Source organism: Somniosus microcephalus, chromosome 14 (genome assembly GCF_052327205.1).
Source record: "Somniosus microcephalus isolate GS21.2 chromosome 14, FLI_Smic_1.0, whole genome shotgun sequence".
NCBI classification, from domain to species: domain Eukaryota; kingdom Metazoa; phylum Chordata; class Chondrichthyes; order Squaliformes; family Somniosidae; genus Somniosus; species Somniosus microcephalus.
The window spans coordinates 8,558,940-8,584,167 of record NC_141000.1 but is presented as its reverse complement, the minus strand read 5'-3'; the positions used below and the strand labels follow the sequence as shown (position 1 = coordinate 8,584,167).

General features: G+C 44.2%; 1 protein-coding gene across 2 annotated transcripts in view; it reads right to left on the bottom strand.

Moving 5' to 3' along the window:
* Positions 1–25,228, bottom strand: part of grik1a (glutamate receptor, ionotropic, kainate 1a) — a 434,840-nt gene that overhangs the window by 27,461 nt on the left and 382,151 nt on the right. Inside the window, exons 16-17 of one of the 2 annotated variants that reach the window (XM_086006203.1) lie at positions 10,885–11,135; positions 3,798–3,962 (exon numbers count right to left, since the gene is read on the bottom strand). In XM_086006203.1, the coding sequence (XP_085862329.1) occupies positions 3,813–3,962; positions 10,885–11,135 (401 nt within the window). In that variant the 3' untranslated portion in view covers positions 3,798–3,812. The remainder of the gene's footprint in view (positions 1–3,797; positions 3,963–10,884; positions 11,136–25,228) is intronic. The other variant, XM_086006202.1, reaches the window with a different exon arrangement.

Below are 25,228 nucleotides of genomic sequence, written 5' to 3'. Positions count from 1 at the left end.
CAACAGGGAAGCCTGGATTTGTTGCTGTGTACGGAGCTCTCGTACCTTTTAACTATACCTCTCTGTAATCCGGACTTTTTGATAAACCGGCACCACGCCAGTCCCGTTGGTGCCAGATAATAAAGAGTTTCCTGTACTAGTTTCACTGGTGCTTTGAGCTCAGAATTTTGATGTGGCCCTGATGCATTGCACCTTTTAAAATCTGAAGTTTGATCATGACTATTGCTAACCTAAATGGAGGGATATCTACAGTAGAGATCAGTAAAGCATTTTAGCTTCTGCTTACTTAAGGGATCGGCAAAATAAAACTCAAAGACAATGAGTATCAACGTCGCACTCCAAATGTGGATTCCGTATGCTCAAATGATTTTCCCCATTCGAATGATGGCGGTAAAAAGTGGATAAATTGAGTTATTCTACGCATTTGACGGATTGAAGTCATTCAGGAAGCAATGTTTTCTTGGATTTTATATGTTGTAACCTATCAAGCATTACTTTTTCAGCCGCCTTTGGTATTTTGATCTGAAATCGTGATAGAAAGTCGCGGTCCAAGTGTCAGGCGCTTGAAATACCAACTAATTGTAAGCATTGAATGACAGAAAAAGCCTTCCTGCTTTTTTTGCATCTTTTAAATCCAGGATGTGGTATCAATTAAAATAAACTAAAAATTAAAGAACGTAAGAATTTTTAGGAACAGGTAAGAGCAATTAGCCCCAACAAAAACATCTATTTTTGATAGCTCAATCTCACTTATTTCTCCTTTCTCCAGAAACACATCTAATTATGCCTTGAAGACACTTATATTTTCTGCTTTAATGGCCTTCCCTTGTTCCAAAATGTTATTACTCTTTGAGTGACATCTTCCTGCTCCTAACAGCTTGTGTTCTGCTGGTATTTAAAACTTTCAGCATAATGAAAAATTGTTCAAATCAACTTGGTCAATTCTTTGTATTTTTTGCACAACATAATGAAAACTGTCGATGTGCTGCACAGCGATTCTCATTTCTCACACTGACATTCATGTAAATGTGACAGATAACAGACGGGACAAAATGGATAAGAAAACATTATACGGAGCTCGCGTCAACTCAGAGGATGGTCATGTAAGGAAACGATGTACGATGTTCTTGAAGGGTCATATCGGCTGAAAATTTCCCCTGAGCTTTGCTGGTTACATATTGTCATCATCATCCATGAGAAAGGAAAGAGAATTCTAAAAATAACTGTAAACCAACAAATAATATTGGCTGTGTAGATTGTGTATGCTTATGCCATCAGTTCAAACTCCCATCACATTACCTGATGTTGGGGTTGCACTGCATGGGGGTACCTCAATTAAAATTAGTAGCGCCATGGAAAGTATAAAGAAAAACAAATTAAAACCTGCCCTAGTTGAAAGTGCTAATACTGGGGGTACTGTCATTGAATAAACAGTACGTGCAGTATTAACTTGTTGCAGTTAGTTATTGCACATGGGTTAAACTATCTGGCTACTTGATAAACATTTTTGCTGGGAATTTCCTCAAGGGTTCTCCCAATCAGTCTCTGTAACTTCGCTGGAAGATCGGTGGGAACCCCATTTGCTATCTGGGGTTTCCGCCGATCTTACCCCAAATTTACGACGGCTGATCGGGAGAAACCCAAGGAAATTCCCAGCGTTTATGATTAATGACTCAGCATCACATATTCTTTTTCACAGTTTCGTCACTCAGAGGGTTGTGAATCTTTGGAATCCTCTGCCCCAAAGGGCTGTGGACGCTCAGTCGTTGAGTATATTCAGGCCGAAATATTTTTGGACTCATGGTGAATCAAGGGATATGGAGATTGGGCGGGAAAGTGGAGTTGAGGTCAAAGATCAGCCATGATCTTATTGAATGACGGAGCAGGCTCGCGGGGCCCTGTGGCCTACTCCTGCCCTTAATTTTTATGTTCTGATGTTCTCTGTGTAGGTAGTGCTAGAAGCAGAGAAATTACTAGCCAATCAACTGTTAATGGACAAATCCATGTTCTGTTCCATGCAATACCACCGAAAAGGAAGTATATCCTAAATGGTAAAATTCTTAATAGAGTGGAAGAACAGAGAGATGCGGAGATGCTGATCTGTAGATCTTTAAAGGTGGGAATGCAAGTAGAAAAGGTCATAAAAAGGGCAAATGGGATTCTGGTACAAATATTTAAGACCATTGAATATAAAAGCAAGGAGGTCATATTGAATTTGTACAAGGCATAGATTAGGCCTCAGTTGGGATATTGCATGCAGTTCTGGGTACTCCACTGTAGGAAGAATATCAGAGCCTGGAAAGGGTACAGAGAAGGTTCACTGGGATTATGCCAGTAGTTATGAAAAAAGGTTGAAAAATTTTGGGATTTTCCACAAGAGCAGAGAAGGTTAGGGGGAGATCTAATAGAGGTTTCAAAATTATGAAAGGCTTTGAGAAGGTAAATAGTGAAAGATTGTTTCCACTGGTTAGTAGTTCCATAACAAGGCGGCATAGACTTAAGATTATCACTAGAAGAATGAAGGAAGAAGTTAATAGAAACATTTTCACACAGGGGGTTATTAGAACATGAAATAGTTTAAGCATTTTATCATTTAAAAAGGAACAGATTAAGTATTTTTAAAGAATATAAAGGATACAGAGAAAGGACAGGGAAATGGGATTCAAGTAGACAACTTTAGTTGAAGAACTAGGACCAGCACAGGCATGATGGGCCGAATGGCTGCCTTCTATATGCACTATTATTATTACAGTTTATATTTTGCTAACCAATCACCTGTTTGAAAAGAAAAAACAAAATTTTAATAGAGTTGAAATATGTTTAGAGTATCCTGGTTAAAATGGAATTATCCCAACTCGGCTAACTCATCCTCCTGGTTTAAATTCTGTAAGAATCAATTAGCACTCAAGAAAGTGACCCTGTAAAAGATCAGTTCTTAAAGCCCAAACACTCTTAACTTTTGCAACAACAAAACTCACAAATTTAATTCCAAATACAATAGTAAAAGTATAGAAATTGTTCTACTGTTGCAAGAGTTTGACAGTTTCACCAACGCACCTATTTTTGTAAATTTACGAGATTCGTACACTTGTCTCTGCGAGTTCTGTAGGTAGGTTTAGTTCCCAAATGCACCCTCCCTCACAACCGTCTAAGAACAGTCCTACTCTAACTGCTGCAGCTCAGTCATTTTATGTTAATTTTACTACTACAGGAAACTTTCGTTTAACCGGAGGTTAAATGTCCGGAAAGCTCTATCTACCGGCAAAATTCAGGAGCCGTTTTCTATAAGTTTTTTTACTTCTCGTTGCTTTTTTTTCCCCCAGTCAGGCTCTGCAAGGTCTGTAGCTAAGCAACAGCTTCAGCTAGAGATGCTTGCAGCTGCAGCCGACTGTTTTGAAGCTGTTGCTAAGCAACAGGGTTTGTTGATTCTCACGGAGCTGAAAAGCTCTGTATGTTTTAACATTAGCGCTGGTTTATACAGCAGTTTTGATCTAACGGCACCAGCTCGGTCCCGTCAGTGCCGGATACCAGAAAGTTTCCTGTATCTGGAAAATAAATTAGCCACATGTAAAAAATAAATCAGTGATGTGATGGCATCATACCCTGAAGACATCAGCAGTTGCAGCAAGCTACTTTAGAAGACTTGATCTGGATGCTAAAGTAAGCACATTAAGAATATCAGCTCAGATCTATTTAGTGAAACTGCTTCGTTAACCGTGCCCCGTTATTTTTTCTCCTTAAAAGACAACATGTACGATAGCTTCTTACTGACTGTAAGAAGTACATTATGCACAAACCTTTCACTGCTTTGTCTACACAGTGTGGATGGAGGACTGTGGTCGCATTCCCCTCTCCTCCCGGATTAGTTTGCCACACTCTAACTCAGTGGAAAGGGTAGTTCCAGAGGTGGAGTAGGACGGATGCATTTGTTTACATTGTGATCCATAAAAGAAACAAAAGGCCTTGCATGCAATAAAAAAAAGTGCAGAAAAAGCTTTAATCACAAGAAATTGCAAAGCAATGATAAAAGTACAGAAAATTAAACAGCAAAAGTAAAAGGTATGAATGACTTTAACTCAAGACTGAAGTAAAGTAAATGGGCACAAACTATTAAAGGCAGAGACAAATCATGCTAAGTGGCAGACACTGCATAAATGTCATTTTAAAACAATTTAATTAGAATGCATTATTCAAAGTTATGGATCTGAAAAAAAACCATCAATGGAAACAAAGTACAACAGTTTATTTTAGATGTATCAAAAATTAGAAGCTGCTGAGAGGATAGGGAAATGGTCATTTGACTTTAGTGATGTTTTTAAAAGGCACTCATTCTGAGCAGTTGGGGATCTAGAGTGCGAGTGTTACATTGTTGGGGATCTATAGTGCGAGTGTTATATTGTTGGGGATCTATAGTGCGAGTGTTACATTGTTGGGGATCTATAGTGCAAGTGTTGCATTGTTGGGGATCTAGAGTGCGAGTGTTACATTGTTGGGGATGTGCAAGTGTTACATTGTTGGGGATCAAAAGTGCAAGTGTTACATTGTTGGGGATCTATAGCGCGAGTGTTACATTGTTGGGGATCAAAAGTGCAAGTGTTACATTGTTGGGGATCTATAGTGCAAGTGTTACATTGTTGGGGATCTATAGTGCGAGTGTTATATTGTTGGGGATCTATAGTGCGAGTGTTACATTGTTGGGGATCTATAGTGCAAGTGTTGCATTGTTGGGGATCTAGAGTGCGAGTGTTACATTGTTGGGGATGTGCAAGTGTTACATTGTTGGGGATCAAAAGTGCAAGTGTTACATTGTTGGGGATCTATAGCGCGAGTGTTACATTGTTGGGGATCAAAAGTGCAAGTGTTACATTGTTGGGGATCTATAGTGCAAGTGTTACATTGTTGGGGATCTAGAGTGCGAGTGTTACATTGTTGGGGATCTAGAGTGCGAGTGTTACATTGTTAGGGATCTAGAGTGTGAGTGTTACATTGTTGGGGATCTAGAGTGCGAGTGTTACATTGTTGGGGATGTGCAAGTGTTACATTGTTGGGGATCTATAGTGCGAGTGTTACATTGTTGGGGATCTATAGTGTGAGTGTTACATTGTTGAGGATCTATAGTGTGAGTGTTACATTGTTGGGGATCTATAGTGCAAGTGTTACATTGTTGGGGATAATAGTGCAAGTGTTACATTGTTGGGGATCAAAAGTGCAAGTGTTACATTGTTGGGGATCTATAGTGCAAGTGTTACATTGTTGGGGATCTATAGTGCAAGTGTTGCATTGTTGGGGATCTAGAGTGCAAGTGTTACATTGTTGGGGATCTATAGTGCGAGTGTTACATTGTTGGGGATCTATAGTGCAAGTGTTGCATTGTTGGGGATCTAGAGTGCAAGTGTTACATTGTTGGGGATCTATAGTGTGAGTGTTACATTGTTGGGGATCTATAGTGCAAGTGTTACATTGTTGGGGATCTATAGTGCAAGTGTTACATTGTTGGGGATCTATAGTGCGAGTGTTACATTGTTGGGGATCTATAGTGCAAGTGTTACATTGTTGGGGATCTATAGTGCGAGTGTTACATTGTTGGGGATCTAGAGTGCAAGTGTTACATTGTTGGGGATCTATAGTGCGAGTGTTACATTGTTGGGGATCTATAGTGCAAGTGTTACATTGTTGGGGATCTAGAGTGCAAGTGTTACATTGTTGGGGATCTATAGTGCGAGTGTTACATTGTTGGGGATCTAGAGTGCAAGTGTTACATTGTTGGGGATCTATAGTGCGAGTGTTACATTGTTGGGGATCTATAGTGCGAGTGTTACATTGTTGGGGATCTAGAGTGCAAGTGTTACATTGTTGGGGATCTATAGTGCAAGTGTTACATTGTGAGAAAAGATACATATAATCAAAATATAATCAAATGGAAGCACTGTTAGTTGCAAGTAAAACAGTTACCATATCGGAAACAACCCAAACTATGGCTAGCACTAATGTATTGAAATGTTACTTTTGTTGTAAAGGTATTCAGCAAATTATGGTGAATGGCACCAAGACTGATGCACAGGCTTTCCCGATGCCTACGTTCTACCATTCAGTTTTACATCATGCTAAAACAGTCCCTGATGTGTAAAAATGAGAAATAAATGAAAACTTAATTATTCTCTACTATCTAAAGCACAGGTGTACCAATCTCACCTTCCTTAGTATCCGTTATCATTACAGTATGTGGCTCTTGATAACATTTTTCAATTTATTTTCAGCTGCTGCCTATAATTCTTTTAATTTTGTAGCACAGGTTTGAAAGAGAATTATCAGCTGATCAGAATGCTCCCTTATCATTACCCATAATATGCTTCCATCCTGTCATGTTTCATTGGGTTCTGGTTCATTTAAAGCTGCTCTAAAGATTCAAACAAAAAGAATCCCATTTTGGCTAGATTTTTCTTGAAATTCTGATTTAAAAAGTCCCGGAAATGATTGTAAGTGCTGAAACTGCAATTAGTACTAAATTCTGTCCCACCAGGTTACCCCCCTGTATACTACTGGTTCTTGGCAGCAACAACATATCTATAGTAACACTTGTGGGTACTATATTATGCGGGTACTATTGGAGACCATTCACTGCCTTTACACCTCTGCGAGTTGGCTGCACCGAGTTATACTGACAGCTCCGCACTCCTCTCAAATCGTGGAAACGCAAAGCTCTGTTAACTGTTGGGGACATTTTCTACTAATATTAAAGTTGGTCCAGAGGACTGCCTGGGAACTTCTAAATTTACAGATAAAAGTTGAAGAGGTTTATTTCAGTTCTAATGCACATTTTGTGTTGCTGAAATCGCTTTGCAGCATGCAAAATATGTAATAGACAACGTGCCGTTCAGTGTTTCTATTGGACAGAAATCCTAGCTGATTGTAAAGACACTAACACATCCTACTTGGAAGAAGACAGCACACTTAGTCATTTGAGAAAACGAAGTTTGTTTGGAACACTTCTCTCCACAGTATTCAAAATTACAATTCCGTGCATACCATAAACATCTTAGTGCACACATCTGGATCATAAAGAAAACTGGAGTATTTTACCAAACTGTCAAGCCAGTTGAAAAAGTTGGAGTTGTACATAAGAAAAAAGGAGAGTGAGACAGACAGAGAGAAAGAAAGAGAGAGGTGAAAGATAGAGAGAATGCAAGCGTTTATTTTCTAGAATCAAGGCAAACCAATAAAAATAAGTAAATGTTTCATAGTACAAAAATAACCCATCTCCATAATCTGTGCAGGTGACAGCGCACTCAGCCCCAAAACTGGCTACTTCGAGCCCTTTTAAACCGTCTCTTTTAAGGGCCATGTACGTTTCATACAATTAAGTGAGGGGAAAAACATCAACTGTGACAGTGCGTGTAGAAGAGAATCTTGTCTTCTGACAGTACTGCTCCCTAATTTTCAAAGAAAAATATTATTGTAATGTTAACAACATCAAAGCAAATGCTCTCAAGACCAGAGTTTCATCCTCATCTGTAGTAAAGGCTGCTGCCCTCTGGCTCTGGCCTCAGTGATTTTTATTGACAGACGACCTGTCCTAAAACTAGTCAACATTTACAAAAACAAAGTTGTAAAAAAAACCTGTACGCAGGTTAATGTTAAGAAAGCTCGAAATCTTTTAACCATTTTAATTAAAAAAATGTAAGAAACAGCAGTATATTCCACTGTTTTCCACAAAAAGAGAGATTATTGAACCTAAATAACAACAGAAAATGCTGGGAAAACTCAGCAGGTCAGGCAACATCTGTGGAGAGAGAAATAGAGTCAACGTTTCAGGTCAAAACCCTTCGTCAAGACTGAAAAAGCACAGGAAATGAAACAAATTAAAAGGCCAGTTTGGAGGCTGGGAGAGAACAAAAGAGAAGTGAAGAGACATTAAGAGGTATTCAAAACGAGACGAGATGGCGATAGGACTAGTGGAGACAAAAGACGGCTCTAGATTAGGTGTGAAATGCGCTGGCAGAATGGGAGACAGCTGCCATGTGGGAGAGAAAAAAAGGGGGAAGGGCACAAAACAAAGGTGTGGATAAAAAATATATTGTAAAAATATAAAAGGGGCCGAGGTTATGATCTGAAATTGTTGAACTCGATATTGAGTCCGGAAGGCTGTAAAGTGCCTAATCGGAAGATGAGGTGCTGTTCCTCGAGCTTACGCTGAGCTTCCGTGGAACAATGCAAGAGCCCGAGGACGGTGAGGTCTGAGTGGGAATGGGGCGGTGAATTAAAATGACAGGCAACCGGAAGCTCGGGGTCACCCTTACGGACTGAACGGAGGTGTTCCTATTATTGAACCTAGTTTGTTTCCTTTTGCCGAAAATAAACTATCTTAGAGCAGACTAACTTTACCAAATCCCGCTACTAATCTAACAATTAACACCAGTGCATTTTATATAAAGACTAGCTGAAGTGCCTGGCGGTGCCGAGGCTTTTTCGAGGGCATGTTGTTGTTGGAAGAGAGAGAGAGAGAGAGCGACTGGGGGGGAAGAGAGAGAGCGACTGGGGGGTAGAGAGAGAGCGACTGGGGGGAAGAGAGAGGGTGGGTGGGGGGGAAGAGCGGGCGGGGGGGGAAGGGAGGGCGGGGGGGGGGGAAGGGAGGGCCGGGGGGGGGAAGGGAGGGCGGGGGGGGGAGGGGAGGGCGGGGGGGGAAGGGGGGGTGGGGAAGGGAGGGAGGGAGGGGGGGTGGGGAAGGGAAGGCGGGGGGGGGGAGGGGGGGTGGGGAAGGGAGGGTGGAAGGGAGGGAGGGGGGTGGGGAAGGGAGGGCGGGGGGGGTGGGGAAGGGAGGGCGGGGGGGGGGAAGGAGGGGGAGGGGAAGGAAGGGAGGGCTTGAGGCTGAGAGACGGCCACGGCCACGACCGGTTGCCGGGGTAACCCTGCCACGCCGCCCCGCCCCGCACTCCCGAGAGCCCCGCTCTCCGAGCCCCGCACTCCCGAGAGCCCCGCTCTCGAAGCCCCAGCCGCCCCGCCCCGCACTCCCGAGAGCCCCGCTCTCCGAGCCCGCCCCCCCCCCCGGCCGAGAGCCCCGCTCTCCAAGCCCCAGTCGCCCCGCCCCGCACTCCCGAGAGCCCCGCTCACCAAGGCCGAGATCCGCACTCTCGAGAGCCCTGCCCGCCCGAGCCGAGCGCGGAACAGAGAGAGACGCCGCGTCTCACCTGCTCCTGCTGTGCGCGCACCCTGACCCTCGTGGCTGACGCCGTTGCCCCGGGTAACGTGACACGGGGGGGGCGGGGTGAGGAGCTTAGCAGAAGCCCAATTACCTAGCTCGGGCCTGGCTGGGCAAGAAAGGCCCAGGCTTTCAGGCCTAAGAAAAAAACGGGGAAAGGTAGGAAAAAGAATCTTCAGGTTAGAGAAAATATTTACAAATGAGTGATTTTTTTTAAAACAATTTAATAAATTCAATTTTATTTTGCTGGAAATGTACATTTGAAAAGAAAGACGCAGAAAGCAGGAAAAAGAATGGAAGCAAGATGGCGGCTACTCACCTCGGTTCAGAACGATAAGGCCCGCCCACACACGCACCGATTGGTCGACCGTCAGGTGACCAAAGCGCGATTTTAGCCCGGCCGAAACATAAATACGCTTAAGACCGTTTTGGAAAGGTAAGCTTTCTTTCGACGTAACGCACGCGTAGGTACGCCCTATAACTTTCGAGCGCATAGCCGCCCAGACGCACACGCGAGGATAGACAGACAGAAGGACAGAAGCATCGCTTTATATATATAGATAAATAAATAATAATATATTAAGTACAATAAAATCAAATTTCTTATTATATTCTTCCACATCATAACCGACTTACAAACCGAGCTACACTCTATTAATTTGTACATAATATTGTATTTGATGGCACAGGGCAATTTGAAATAGTTGTAAGTAGATCAGTTTACATCAACTTTCATTGATATACAAACCCCTTTCACATCTGACTTAACGGTGATCAGGCGAGGTGTCTTTACAACAACAACAACTTGTATTTATAATCACGCCTTTGATGTAGTAAAATGTCCCAAGGCGCTGCACAGGAGTATTTTAAGGCAAAAAATTTGACACCGACCCACATAATGACAAATTAGGGCAGGTGACCAAAAGCTTGGTCAAAGAGGTAGGTTTTAAGGAGCATCTAGAACGAGGGGTCACATTCTCAGGATATAGGGTAGGACATTTAGGACTGAGACGAGGAGAAATTTCTTCACTCAGAGAGTGGTGAGCCTGTGGAATTCTCTACCACAGAAGGCTGTGGAGGCCGAGTCACTGAATATATTTAAGAAGGAGATAGATAGATTTCTAGACACAAAAGGCATCAAGGGGTATGGGGAGAGAGTGGGAATATGGTATTGAGATACAGGATCAGCCATGATCATATTGAATGGCGGAGCAGGCTCGAAAGGCCGAATGGCCTACTCCTGCTCCTATTTTTCAATGTTTCTAGGAGGAAAGAGAGGTAGCGAGGCGGAGAGGTTTAGGCAGGGAATTCCAGAGCTTAGGGCCTAGACAACAGAAGGCACAGCCACCAAAGGTTAAGCGATTATAATCAGGGATGCTCAAGAGGGCAGAATTAGAACTTAGCCTGATGAATAGATTGCAGGTAAAATGCCTACATGGCTCTTCTTTTCCATCCTGTACTGTAACACCTTATAGCAAAGCCAATTAGTTTGTCATTTTATTTGGTTACTTTCCATTTTCAGTTCTTCCTGGTGTCACCCTTGTTTATTTTAGGAAGCTGCCCAAGGTCGGAGCCACATCTCCACCTTACATTTGCATTTAAAATTGGTTCTATTTAGCAGCAGACCCCACTGCAGTTGTTTTTAATTGCACCCTTCATATTGTACCATTAATAAAACACCAACGCACCTGTTCGACATCGCTGTTTCTTCTGGATTTATACACGAACTCACCCATGGCTACAAAGACCGAGAGAACTAGCCCTGCAGCAAGCACAATAAATATCCCTCCTATGTTTTCAACCCCAAGGGCACTTGCTTCTTTGTTATCCTCCTCGGGGCAGCCATTCCCACGCCACCATTTCTCTTTCATCATGTGCAGTTTTCCTTCCTCCTGAAGCTGCAGGATTGCTATTGTGACTTTATCTCTGTATGGAGATCCTAAATGAGCAAACACAGAGGTCAACCAGGAGCAGCAGAGTTAAAATGGAACATCATGCGGTTCAAAAAAAAGAACGGTCAAGAAATTACATTTCACGATAGTTTCGACAATTATTCTCAAACCCGTATGACCCGATTTTCCTCAAACTAAGATTATTCTTTTAAAATATACTGTGAAATTATTTTCCTTGAATGAGCCAACTGAAGGCCTTTTTCTAACCAGAAGTTGTGCAAAGACTGGATTTTGGATGAATTCCCATCAATCTGAATTATCCATTCCATCATTACTTGGGCTGAACAGTTTGTGGAACTGTGCAAATACGCTAATTTATTCACTTTTTTTAGGAGCTGGGGCCAATCTATCTCAGCCATTGTTGTTGGGCCCACTACCGTTCCTAATTTACAAAAATGATTTGAATTCAGAAACTCCAGGCACAGTGATCAAATTGTGCAGGTGATACCAAACCAGGAGGAGCGGTGGATTCAGAGGAAGCAGCTCAGAAATTGCAGAATAAGTTGGAGAAAACATGTAAAGGGGCAGAACGATGGCAGATGAAATTTAATGCAGAGAAGTGCCAAGTATCCAAGTACAAAGCTCAAAGAGACTTCGGCGTCCTGGTAAGGTCGAAGCTCAACACGTTGAAGCACTGCTGAGCGGCCATCACCAAAGCCGATAGAACGTTGCACCATTACAGCCAGAACAGTAGAATATAAATTAGAATAAGTCTGACTAGATTGTATAGGGCTCTGGTCCAGTTCCTGAAGTGTGATCTGACCAGAGCACTGTGCAGGCACAAGAGTGACAGTCAAGTGTTGTAGGCAGTGTGGAGAATGGCCATGAGGCTGATCCCTAGTGTCAATGGGTTGAGCAATGAGGAAAGACAAGAGGTTCTTCAGAAGGAGGCATATGAGAGGTGATCTTACAGAGGTAGTTACGGCAATGGAAAAGGTAAATCTGGAATATTACTTTAAATTGTGAAAGTAGTACAAGAGGGAAAAGAAAAGCTTGGTACTGATGTCAGGAAATACTTCAAACAAAGAGTAATTAGCACTTGGAATAGACTTCCAGAAATAGTAATGGTAGCAAAATCCATGGAATCTTTTAAGAAACAGTTAGATGCTGAAATGGCGGATTCTAGGAACTCTCTGGACAGTTGAACTAAGATGGCCCAACTGTCCCTTTTCATCCATAATTATCTTGACACATCAACATAGCACATGGCTTAGATTTGATCATTTATATCTTCACAAATACATTTTCCACGCACACTCTTGCCTCCCAATATAGTGATGCCATAGTAGTGACAAGATATATCTGTATAATATATAAAACTGTGGCACTCTGTAATCAGGAGTCAGTCGCACTGACCACCACAACAGCTTAGAGCAGGTTGTCCAAAACATCTGAAAGACACAACAGTTAGAAAAAACCCTGAAATGTTGGCCTAGAAATTCAGTTGGCGCCGCGCCAGGGCTTTAGCGCCGGAAAGTTAGCGCCGGCGCTAAGTCCCCCTGCGCGCGTCAAAAATTCAGTAGTGCCGCGCCCAAACGGCTGCCGGCGCTACTGAAGGGTGTTTGCGCCTGAAAACTGGCGCTACGCGCCGCATTGCGGCGTTATTCCGGCGCTGCGGCGCCCGATGCGGTGCGGCAGGCTCGGGAAGTGCAGGCCTCCTCCTTCAGTTAAGGAGGAGCTGCCTGCACCCGCCCGCTGGCCGGTAAAATCGCCACAAAAATGAGCCCGGCACCTCGGGGAAGTGCCGGGCTCGCAGCCGAGAAGCATCTGTTCCGCGGGGGGGGGGGGGGGGTGGGGGAGTCCGGGGAGGGAGGTGCGGGCAGGCGGCCGGCGGGAAAGCGGCCGGCCGCCGCTCCACCTTTATGCGCCGGCGCAAAGTCGTGTAAGACTCTGTTGCCAGAGTCTTAGTTGCGGCTGCCACGGGCGAGGCGGCCGCAACTGAATTTCGGCGCTGGGGCCCGTCGGCATGGCAACCGGGACGCTGCGCACACCGATGACGTCATCGGTGCCGGCGCAGCGCTACCGGTCTACCGCCGATTCCAGGGCCCCAGGGAATTTTTAAACTGGCCATAACTCCGGCGCTAGGCCCTCCAGCGCCCCAAATGGGGCGCTAGGCCTACTGAATTTCTAGGCCGTTATATTTATAATAAAATACATTCTGCAATTTTCCTCCCTCACAAAGGCTGGTAATTTGTGGTAAATGAAGAGTTGCATACAGTACTACAGAGTGCTACAGTTTTATATACATATATATCGTCACTACTATGGCATCACTATATTGGGAGGCAAGAGTGTGTGTGGAAAATGTATTTGTGAAGATATAAATGATAAAATCTAAGCCATGTGCTATGTTGATGTGTAAATCAAGGCAGGACCCAATGTGTAAAAGACAGCCAATGGACATGATTCAGAACTGTTCAAGAAACAAGTGCCAGGTTGCACTGCCAAATCGGGGCTTATGTGCATCTTTTAGATGAAAAGTGAAAAGAACAAAAACTGTCACAGATTAAAAAAGGCACATAACAAGTAAGAGATCAGTACAAAAAATGTATTTCAAACACAGAATTTTTTTACAAGCTCGTTTAAAAAGAACTGGATTGTAAACTTAATGGAACTTAAATGAAGTTGCAGTTAACCTTAAAACGCATGAAGAAAGTGCTTGAATGTTATGACATTTTAAAGTGTCACAATTGAAAAAGGTCTCATTGGTTCAGGAGTTTCTTTTTTCCCCATGATCAGCTTCGCAAATAAGTATTTTTCCCCCTTCACAGAACTATCGCTTCAAACCAAAATAAAACTGAAGTAAACAAGCATGCGGAAAATAACCGGAAAATAAAATTGGTGTAATTGCAAAGTCAGAAATATGAATTCTATATGCATAAATTGTTAAGTATCCAAGTTTTAACTGTGTGAAACTCAGATTGTGGCAACACTGCAAACATTTTGGGGGCGAAATTCGGTTAGGCTCCGTTTGGGGGAGGTAACCGAATTAGCGCCGGACATTTAGCGCCTGGTGCAGAAGTACCGCCCCGGCCGCTAAATTCGGCTTACCGCCCCGGAGAGGAAGTGGCGCGCTAGCTCGGGCACTCCACTTCCTCTCAGGGCGGTGTGGGGGGGCGCAAGGTACGGCAACGCCGGAGCACTACGCCGCCGAACTGCGTGGCGCTGATGCGTTTCACCGCTCATCCCCTTCCATTAAAGAGGAGGACCGCTGCGCACTCTGCAGAGCCTCCGATAGCCCACACTAGGCCAGCAGGGCAGCGCGGTGCCATGGCTGCCGCCTGGCACCGAGACGCGATGGCGGACATGGACCACGCCAAGGGCCGCCACGAAGGGCTGACCTGGAGGTCGGCCAAAAGAAGAAAAATGGCGGTGCGGATGGCAGCCGTACCTCCCCTTTAACTACCGCCCCGTGAGCAGAGGTCGACCCAGTTTGCCACCCACAAGGCTGGCGCTGACATCGCCCGCGGCAGCCTCGCGGGGAGCAGCCAAACTTCTGCTGCGGGGCAGTAAGGTGTCGCACCGCTCAGCGAAGACGCCATTGCTGGTGGCACGGTGGTCTGGGGCACAGCGCTACCGGCTGACGCCTCAGCAGCGCCCTGCCAAAATTCTCGGGAGACGCCATTATCGTTCCCCCCCCCTCCCCCCGGACGATAAGCCCTTTGTGCCCCAGTAGCGCCCCCCGGAGGGGCTAATGACAGGCGCAAAGGAGCCGAATTTTGTCCCCTTTGTCTCTTCACTGTCTTAAATTTTGGGAGGAATCATCACTGCAGGTACCTTATACAGAATCACCTATAGGATGGTGCAGCACATCACCAGAGAGTCGCATGATGAAGCATCCTTGTCAAGATGGCTTACAGCTGACTGTGTGGAGGCCTGAGTGGCAACATCCCAGTGCAGTAAGGAGAGGGACTATGGGGGAAAAATTCAGTATCGCCCCATTTGGGGCGCCTCTGTCGGCCGTGCGCCAAGTTCAGCGCCTGGCACTAATTATCGCCTCCGACAGCAAACTTGGCTTTTATCGCCCCTGGAGGTGATTGGAGCGCTAAATCAGGCGCTTCACACCTCTCTTAAGGCGCAAAGGCCGAGGAGCGAGGCGCTACCTCAGAGCGCTGGTGAAGCAAGGAAGGGCAAATCAAAATGAACCTGCAAAGTGCTGCTCAGTACCCAAAACTCCTTCACACAGCGTTGAATCTCTCCAGAAGTCTCTCTCTCTCTCTCTCAGAATGCGTGGTGCAAAAATGTCACCGACTAAAAAAGGCAGGAAGCGGTCGCCTTTAAATAGCGCTCCCCCAGTCCCTTTCTGACAGCAAAACGCTCCCCTCAACCTGTCGTTGCTAGCGGCAGGCGGTAAGGCAGGGGGCGCCACTCAATATCCGGTCCGTGGTGCTAACGGGACGTTGCGCACTTGACTGACGTCACGATCTGCCGGCGCAGGAGATCGTGGCGGTAGTGTTTAGCGCCGCCACAAAATGTCTCGTTAATTTCGCGAGCGGCACAAACATCGCCGCGCCCGGGCGCTAGTTGCTTTGCGCCCCAATTGGCGCCCTCTTAAGGCACTAACGGGAGGCGCAAACAACTGAATTTTCCCCCCATTGGATTTTAAATCTTTGATGTATGTTCAACAGGCCTCAGGAGCTTGAGTTACCTTTGAAACTGTTGACGTTTGTAGCTATAACCTTCGCGAATAGTCCTCCATTTTAGTTTTTGTCCGTAAGAATATATGCTGTAAAAGTTGTAAATAGTTTCACTACCACATGTTTGGACAGTTTGGAGAGTTCAGGTTTCACTGTGTGCCTGCTGTTAATGTCCTGTGCAGAGCAGGGAACAGATCACTTTCGTAGGCCAACTGGCTCGCTTCATTACTTACAAGTGTTAATGCTCAATTATTGCAGCCTAATTCTGTTTTGAATGATTTTCCACTGAGAGAGAATGTGTGTGTTGTGGAGGTTCGACAGAGAATGGCAAGTTAATACCCTTTGATCCATCCTCTCTCCTTTCTTCCCCAGTCTCTTTTTTTTTTAATGAATTTTGTTTTTTCTACTAATCTAACTTATTTTGTCTTAACTAAACAGCAAGGGGAATGGTTCCCGTCTCTCTACTGCCCCCGTTTTTTTTTAAAGTGTGAATGGGGCGGTAGTGGGACAAAAACTGCAAATAAATCGGCGACTTATCACTGGCCAGCCGACCATTGCAATTTTCAGGTCAGCCTCGATTTAGGTCACCAGTGGTACTGCCCAAAATTGGCGGGGGTGGGGGCCTAATATAGTTAAATGACATATTTAGGACCCAAACACCATTTTATAGTGACTCAGTGCTGTTACAACTACTTCCCAAACCTGCAAATCCGCCCACAAATCATGGGCAATACAGGGCAGGAGGCAACCAGTTCCAGCCAGTATGTCTTTTGAAGGCTGACCCGCTAAAGTCAGCATCTCTGTCCTCATCAGCAGAACTAGGAGCTGAGCTTTGCCCACCAGTGAGCCTCCTTTAGGCTGTCCTTTTTCACTCGTACCTCCTCCTCCCTCCCTGGTGCTGCATCAGTCACCCGGTGCACACCTCCCTCTAACTCACTGCCTACCCCAACCAGGGTGCTGATCTCAGCGCTGGTGCTTGGGAAGGTACGATGGTGCGTGCACCTTCGGGAGGACGGTTTCCTCCTCTTCACCTGCATGGCTGGAGGGCTGGAGTTGTTGGTAGGACCTAGAAAAAAGGGCAAGGAGACAAGAGTTAGGGTGTAATGGCAAGGGTCAGCAGTAGCAGATGAGTGGCAGCATAATTTAGCCTCAGGTTGACATGCTGTATATGTGAGCTAGAGAGTTAAGTGGAAAGAGAAAGAGAAGGGGAAATGGCCAAACACCCTGTTGCACGTGACCTCCAGCCTCCCCATCTCCGTGTGTCTTCCCTCTGCCAATAATGTTGATGGTGGCATCCACCAATGGACTGACAGTTTACAAGATGGCTGCAGCTTCCCCCGCCCCTTGTTCTTGCAGCTTAGCATAGCCCGGATACTGAGAGGAAGAAGCAGCAAGTGTAAGCAAGAGGGGCAAGTGGTTGTGAGGGCAGTAGCAGGTGCTGAGTGAGTGAGTGTAAACAGAAGGAGGTTGAGTGAAGTGTCCCATTGTGATTGGAGGAGAGGCTTGTGCAGCAAGGGATGGTAAGATTGATAGTGCTGGGGGTAAAGCAGGGCTTTATTCAAGCAAGAGTGATGTGAAGAAGAGCTTACCTTGGTAGTCCTGGTAAGCTCATTACAATTTTTCCAACACTGCAGCCAGGTCCTGGGAATGATGTTGGTGGCATTGACCTGCTCACCTCTCTCCATGTCTGCTAACTTATTTGGCACAGCACCTGTCTGCCATCTGAAGGAAACAGGATCCCCTCCCTGTCCCTGAACTGGTCAGTAAGCACCGCCAGGGCAGTATCGAAGAATTGTGGTGCCCTGACCATAGACCTTGTGCCTGCTGCTCCAGAAATGCACTTTCCACACACCACTGGTGAAAACTCCACCTTCCCTTTAAGAGGTGCAGGCCCGCCGGATAACAACTTAATACATTCATCTGAAATGCCTTTCTCCAATATTTCAGTGGAGACTTTAACCCATTTGAAATAAACCAGATACCACCTGCACTAAAGGAGAGGAACGTCAGACAAAGATCAGCGATTTGTATTCTAGTTTCACACTGCGTAATTTCAGGGCCTGTGTCTTCGCCCCATGGTACTGGCTGAAATTGTAACAATAAGTAGTTGCATGTTATTCAGTATATAGGACTATGAAGTCCAGTTTAAATACAAATAGTGACCCAAGGTTGGATTAGAGTGTATAGGTCACTGCATGGAGAATATTCATTATTCATTTCTGCGAAGTCATACGTTGTAAAATAAAAATAAGGAGGACAACATGTTGCCTAAACGCATTGGCTTGGAATTGACTGAACGAACTCAAAATACATGGCATAATGCTACCATCAAAGTGGCAGGAGAGGAATTTGATGCCAGTGTGTTAAGTATTCACATGATAACATCATCGTCTAATTCCTCTGGGGCTCTGTTGGTAAATTCATTGCCCAGTGTAGCCACCTCGGGGTCAACGCTTGGCCTGGTCTAGGATAGCGGACCTTGGCCAGGGAAGTGATCATGAACGCTACAATTGGCCTCAATGCTTTTGGACAACTGAAGGTAAAAAAAAAAAAATTCAGCCCAGGCTTCTACTTGCTATTCATTTTTAGCTGGAAACTCGCAGTGGATCCACTGAGGACAGAGTTAGGCTCGGCTATGATGTTCAGTCTGCTGATATTCATTGTCATGGCATGCGTGTGAAGAATACTTCAGCAAGATACTGGGGAAGCCAGTGTCTGCGGAAATACATCTTAGCATGTTACAGCACCCTCAGGAAAGGAGAGAAGGTTGGAAGTTAGAAAACTGCTCAGTTTGTTCTTATTTTGCATTTGTATAAATATATATGAAACAGGGAAAGCAGAAAATAGCATTCACTTGAGAACACAGATAATGTTTTCATGCCCGAGGACAATAGTTTATTTATGTAATTTAACTAAACTTATCCCTCCAAGCTTTCAAAATAATATTTCTTACAAAGTATCACTTTTCCATTGAGGTAGAAAATAGTTTTTTCTACTCTGTTTGTGGATGAATTCCTTTATTTGCTTGTGTTGTAGAGCACCATGAAACCTTAAAGCAGCAGGAAGGACAAAGAAAAGCTTGACAATGTTGCCTCAAGAGTTTAGTAAGGATGAACTACATTTAAATAAACAAACGTCTAGAAAATTGGGCCAAATTTATGCAAAGCGTTTGGGAAGTATTTAAACTAAGATCCGAGGGGAAATGGAAACTGTGCACTTCCGGCATGGAGCCTCTCCCTCTGGGGCACAGATTAGGAATGTTGTGGGAAGTGTGTCCACAATTTCCCATCAGTAAAATGAAAGCTAACAGACAGAACATTTTGGGGAGCGCACCCATGATTTGCTGATGGTCCCAGCGGGTGAAGCTCATTGGCCCTGAAATTAGGATCGGGAGCTTGCCGCGCGTGCAAGCCCCCGATGTGCACTTACCCGGCGCGCTGACATTTGAATCGTGGCCCGCATTGCATTTCCTCTCACTGGCCCGCTTGAGGTCCTGCCGCGCTGTGCGTGCATGACCCAACGGCGTACTTAGTGCAATGAGCCGGCTGGGATCATGTGAGCACAGGGCAACCAATGGGAGGTTGCAAAAGTTCATTCATGAGTTTGACAGTAAGAGCTGTCAAACTCATGAAAACTCCTGGCCCCAAAACACTACTTAAACTTGAAAGAAAATTAAAAAAAATATTGCACTACTTAAATGAACCATAAATAACTGTAAAAAACTATTTTAAACAATAATTTTAAAATTTGAAAAAATTATATAAAAAATTGGGGCTAAAACTAAACTTACCTTACTGTACATTCTTTAAAAATAATAAACCTGTGGAAATTTTTTAAATAAATTGTATTAATAGACCACTTACCTGTAAAACTAAGTACTTACGTGTGGTTTTTCAATGCGTAAAAACCGGAGGCCTTTACACATGCGCAACTCTCTAAAAATAAAGGAAATCCAAGTCGCACGCACAGACTCCTGCGCGCACGCGTTCAGCCTCTTAACCCCTTGGGTCAGAGGAGAGGAAATGCCGGTTTTCCCCGCATGCGCTGTGCATGCTGAAAACCGGCAATTCCTCCGGGCACACGTGTGAGTGCCCCGTCCGTACTCACGCGTTGGGAGAGGAATTACTGGGCCATTGTTGGAAGTGTACTTCTGGGAAACTGGCTCAATCGGGTAAACATTTATGATGGGGGAAAAAATCAGTGAATGATTGATGGGGATCACTGCAATATCGACAAAACCAAACCATTTTACACTAATAAAAAGTAGTGAACTGATGCTTTGCAGCTTTGCATGGAATGAGAATTGGTCTCACAGAGAGACAGCTAAAACTGGAACATGGATTTAAAATGTTTAGAAGAAATAGTAGAAATAAATTGAGGGAGGATTTGAGCGTTATTAAAAAAGGATATTCAGCTTTGGCAGCTGGGAAGAACAAAGCTATGAAGAAAAGGAAATTAATAAATAGGAACTTCTATCGGCCAAGAAATTGATATGGAAATATTTGCACAAATGAAGAAAAGGTCAGTAACAGAAAATAAAAGCAAGAATTATGGAACATTTGTATTATCCTAAACAAATAGTTTAGGGAAGCAGATCTTCCAAAAGAGAGTCTGCTTTGAAATGAATGGAGGAGTATGTATTGACACAGCAGGCTATGATTAGGAATTAGGAGAAAAACTAGACTTAATCTGGTGTTTAGCTGGTAGAGAAATTGGGGAATTCATAAGCATCAATAATCACAGCATTAGATTTGATATGGTCTTAGATAGGTCTAGTAGTCATAAAACAAATATACCAGATTTCAGGAAAGTTGATTTTACTGGCATGAAGGTCAAAATATGGAAGTTATATTTGGAAAACATGAGAGGGAAAGCAGCATGAAAAAGGAAATGTGTTTAAGAATTTAACATTGGTTATGACTGCTCGCATACACCTGCTGATAGCTGACCAGGGGAGTGGTGGTGATGTGGGAATAGGCAGGCCACCCCATTGACTCAGTTTCAAGAGGTGTGTGAACCCGGGCTGTGGAGTGAGTGGGCTGGAAGAGAAGAAGATCGGATGGTGGGGAAAAGACCCCCTTTAAACTAATTATTTTGCAAACATAACCTGTGGTGAAAAGAGAAAATTATAGAGGCAATGGAAAAAAATTCAGAGTGGCAGCAAAGATAGTCCAGGTTTTACAGGAATGTTATCAAACAAAATTTAACCCCATGCCACTTAAGGAGATAGTAAGACAGGTGACCAAAAGCCTAGTCAAAGAGCTAGGTTTCAAGTAATGTCTTAAAATAGGAGAGAGAGAGGCAGAGAGGTCTAAGGAGGGAATTCCAGAGCTTAGGGCCTAGGCAGCTGAAGGCGCGGCCGCCAATGGCGAAGCGATGGAAATCGGGGATGCGCAAGAGTCAAGAATTAGAGGAGCGCAGAAATCTCAGAGGGTTGTAGGGCTGGAGGAGGTTACAGTGATAGGGAGGGGCGAGGCCATGGAGGGATTTGAATACAAGGATCAGAATTTTAAAATTGAGGCGTTGCTGGACCGGGAGCCAATGTAGGTCAGCGAGCACTGGGGTGATGGATAAACTGTTCCATCTTCTTATGTAGAAGCAATTTCATTCATTATGGTTGAGATTTCTTCACCACTTTAGCCCTTCAGTGCAGACCATTTTAAAGCTACGGGCGAAATTTAACATTCAGATGGAAAGTCGAGTCTTAATTTTTTTTGATCACATCTTTAGTTTTCAAAGACCTGGGGTTGAAATTGCACTATGCAACATTAGTAACAAACTAGGGATGGCCAATAAATGCTGGCCTTGCCAGCGACGCCCAGATCCCATGAACACATTAAAAAAAACTCCATAACACATTCATATTTAATTCTTGTCTCTGCTTTCTAAAAAGGCAATTAAAATACTTTAAAGAATATTAATTAATAAAAAATTGAAATAAATGAGTTGGTGTTTGTTCAAATAGCAAATAGCAAAAAATAATTCCATACGAACATGTTAGCACACTGATACTAATACAACTCAGTTTCAGCTCCCTGGACTTTTTATTGAGTAACTGGACATAGTCATTCGTTTTATAAATAGCAATACATATTGCAAAAGATTGAAGTGTAATTATGCAATTAAACTCCATTTCCACTCTTAATTATGACTGAAATTTGAATAGCCGTGCCACAATGACCCCTCAGAAATTAATGCTTTTAATCCTGTATGTCATAATAAAAATATAAAATGAAGACTTCACATAGAGAATGTTCTACTAAGAAAAAATAATTAGTAGTTATAAACAAATCAGTGATTTGACATAAAAAATGACGTTCTAACAATGTGGACTTTTCTCCAAGCAGTGCCCGAGGAGAAGTTGCAGTAAAATAGTTCATAAGGTTGACAATTAAATATATATATTTAGACACTAATTTTGATTCTGTTCTTTTCAGTAATTAGTAAAATAAAAACGTTCTGCTTACTTGCAACTGCATTCAATTTTACTACATGCTTTACCCAATGTTTTCAATTAAAAATAACATGATTTTAAAATAAAATTCCAGAGAGAAATAGAGAATGATGGACTGATCATCAGTAGAGGCACCAACAGCACCAAGATTTTATAACATACATCACTAGCCAAATACAGCAGGAACTGTCGATGAATATTAATATGGTCTTCTGATCAGTAAGCCAAGAGCAATGTTCTCTTTATTCAGCATGGAGCAGCATACTGTAAAATATACTCGGAGGAGGATATAGAACAAGTAATCCAATTCATGCATCTTACGTGGAATTGATGAGATAAAAATGTCTCAAAGGATGTTGTGATCAAAATAATGATGAATTGCCACTCCTTCAGTTAACTGTGGAAAGTCTGGGAAAATTGTACCATTAGTCTGAACATTGGGCTGGATTTTCCCTGCAGAGGCGGGATGGCGGCAGGAGAGTGGGATGGCGGGTTCTAGCCCTGCTCCCGTCTGCGGCCGCACTCTCAAAAAAGATTTTCCGTAGATTGGCCTCGTTAAGTCTGCCCTGCGGGGTTCCTGGCCAATCCTTTGAGGATGTAACGAGCCGGGTGGATAAAGGGGAACCAGTAGATGTAGTGTATTTGGATTTCCAAAAGGCATTCGATAAGGTGCCACATAAAAGGTTACTACACAAGATAAGAGCTCATGGGGTTGGGGGTAATATATTAGCATGGATAGATAGAGGATTGGCTAACTAACAAAAAACAGAGTCGGGATAAACGGGTCATTTTCAGGTTGGCAAACTGTAACTAGTGGGGTGCTGCAGGGATCAGTGCTGGGGCCTCAACTATTTACAATCTATATTAATGACTTGGATGAAGGGTATGAGTGTAATGCAGCCAAATCTGCTAATGATACAAAGATAGGTGGGAAAGCAAATTGTGTTGTGGATGCAAATAATCTCCAAAGGGATATAGATAGGCTAAGTGAGTGGGCAAAGGTCTGGCAGATGGAGTTTAATGTGGGAAAATGCAAGGTTATCCACTTTGGTAGGAAAAATTTAAAAAAATTATTTAAATGCGGAGAGATTACAAAATGCTGAGGTACAAGGAGCCCCAGATCCCTCTGTACATGAATCAGAAAAAGTTAGCATGCAGGTACAGCAAGTAATTAGGAAGGCAAATGGAATGTTGACCTTTATTGCAAAAGGAATGGAGTATAAAAGTAGGGAAGTCCTGTTACAACTGTACAGGGCGTTGGTGAGACCACACCTGGAGTACTGCGTACAGTTTTGGTCTCCTTATTTAAGGAGGGATATACTTGCATTGGAGGATGTTCAGAGAAGGTTCACGAGGTTGATTCCGGAGATGAAGGGGTTGTCTTATGAAGAAAGGTTGAGCAGGTTGGGCCTATACTCATTGGAGTTTAGGAGAATGAGAGGTGATCTTATTGAAACATATAAGATTCTGAAGGGGCTTGACAGAGTAGATGCAGAGAGGATGTTTCCCCTCGTGGGGGAATCTAGAACTAGGGGGCATAATTTCAGAATAAGGGGGCACCCTTTTAAATCGGAAATGAGGAGGAATTTCTTCTCTGAGGGTCGTGAATCTTTGGAATTCTCTTCTCCAGAGAGCTGTGGAGGCTGGGTCATTGAATATAGTTAAGGTGGAGATAGACAGATTTTTGAACGATAAGGGAGTCAAGGGTTATGGGGAGCAGGCAGGGAAGTGGAGTTGAGGCCAAGATCAGATCAGCCATGATCTTATTGAATGGTGGAGCAGGCTCGAGGGGCTGAATGGCCGACTCCTGCTCCTACGTCTTATGTTCTTATGTTCAACAGGAAGCGGGTCTGATGACATCATTCAATGACGCGTCATCAGCCAGTTTCCTTAAAGGGACCATGGCCGCATTGATTTTGACATTTGTGCTGTCAGTGCTCTATAGCATTGAGGTGCCGCAAACACTGACAAGCACTGCACAAAGGTGCACGTCTGCACCCAGGCTCATGCATGACTCCCTCCATATGCTTATGGAGGGAGTCACAACACGCAGGGAGATTCTCTTCCCTGCCCATGGGCGGAAGAGACCTCCCCAGGAGATCAACGCAGTCTGGATGCACATTGCACAGGAGGACACAAGCAGGGATGTCATCAGGAGGACCAGGCTGCAGTGGCACAAACCTTTCAATTATCTCAGTAGATCACGAAACGTTACTGCAAAGCCACTCAGCCTCATCCTGCTGTGCCACCCATCACGTCCCCATCATTCTGCCTTCCCTGCCCTATTTCTGCACATCCTCACTCACACCAACTTACCTTGAACCTCCACCAAGCCCTCTCTATCTACATTATCACATCCCCATCTCACTAGCCACCCCTCACACTCACCCTCATTCTACTGCAAGCATGCCAACTAACAACACACAAGGGTAGGCACTTGAGAGGTTTAGCCAATGTCCATGTGAAGTTTCTGGTAATGTGCTGTCATACAGTGAAATCTATATTTTCAAATCTTCACCTTATTGGACAGATCTGAGCACACCTTGAGAAGTGTCTTACTGAGTTCCAGTGAACGTTGAGACATTACTTCTCCCCCCTGCACCCCACCCCTATAGTGATGAGTGTGAATGGAATGGCTTGGACATTAAAGGGATACTTCACGGTGCTGGTGTGGGATGGTGTCAACCCGGCGCATCATGCGGCAGCCAGGGTTTACAGCATCAAGTGAAGAAAATCTGGCCATAGTGATGCCATCGCTGGCCTCCCGGGCAGCAATCCTGTCAGGGGCTGATGCCCTGTGTCCTGTGCAGCATCAAGTGATGGCGGAGAATGTTGGTGATGTTGTTGGTGATGTTGATGTGCCTGGTGGTGTTGGTGTTGGGGCTGATCATGGAAGGATTCAGAGAGCAAGGTCTGATTTTTTCAAGGGCACCGATGTTGCTGCAATAGATGGCCGCTGCAGGTGAGATGTCAGAAGCGATCTGTTAAT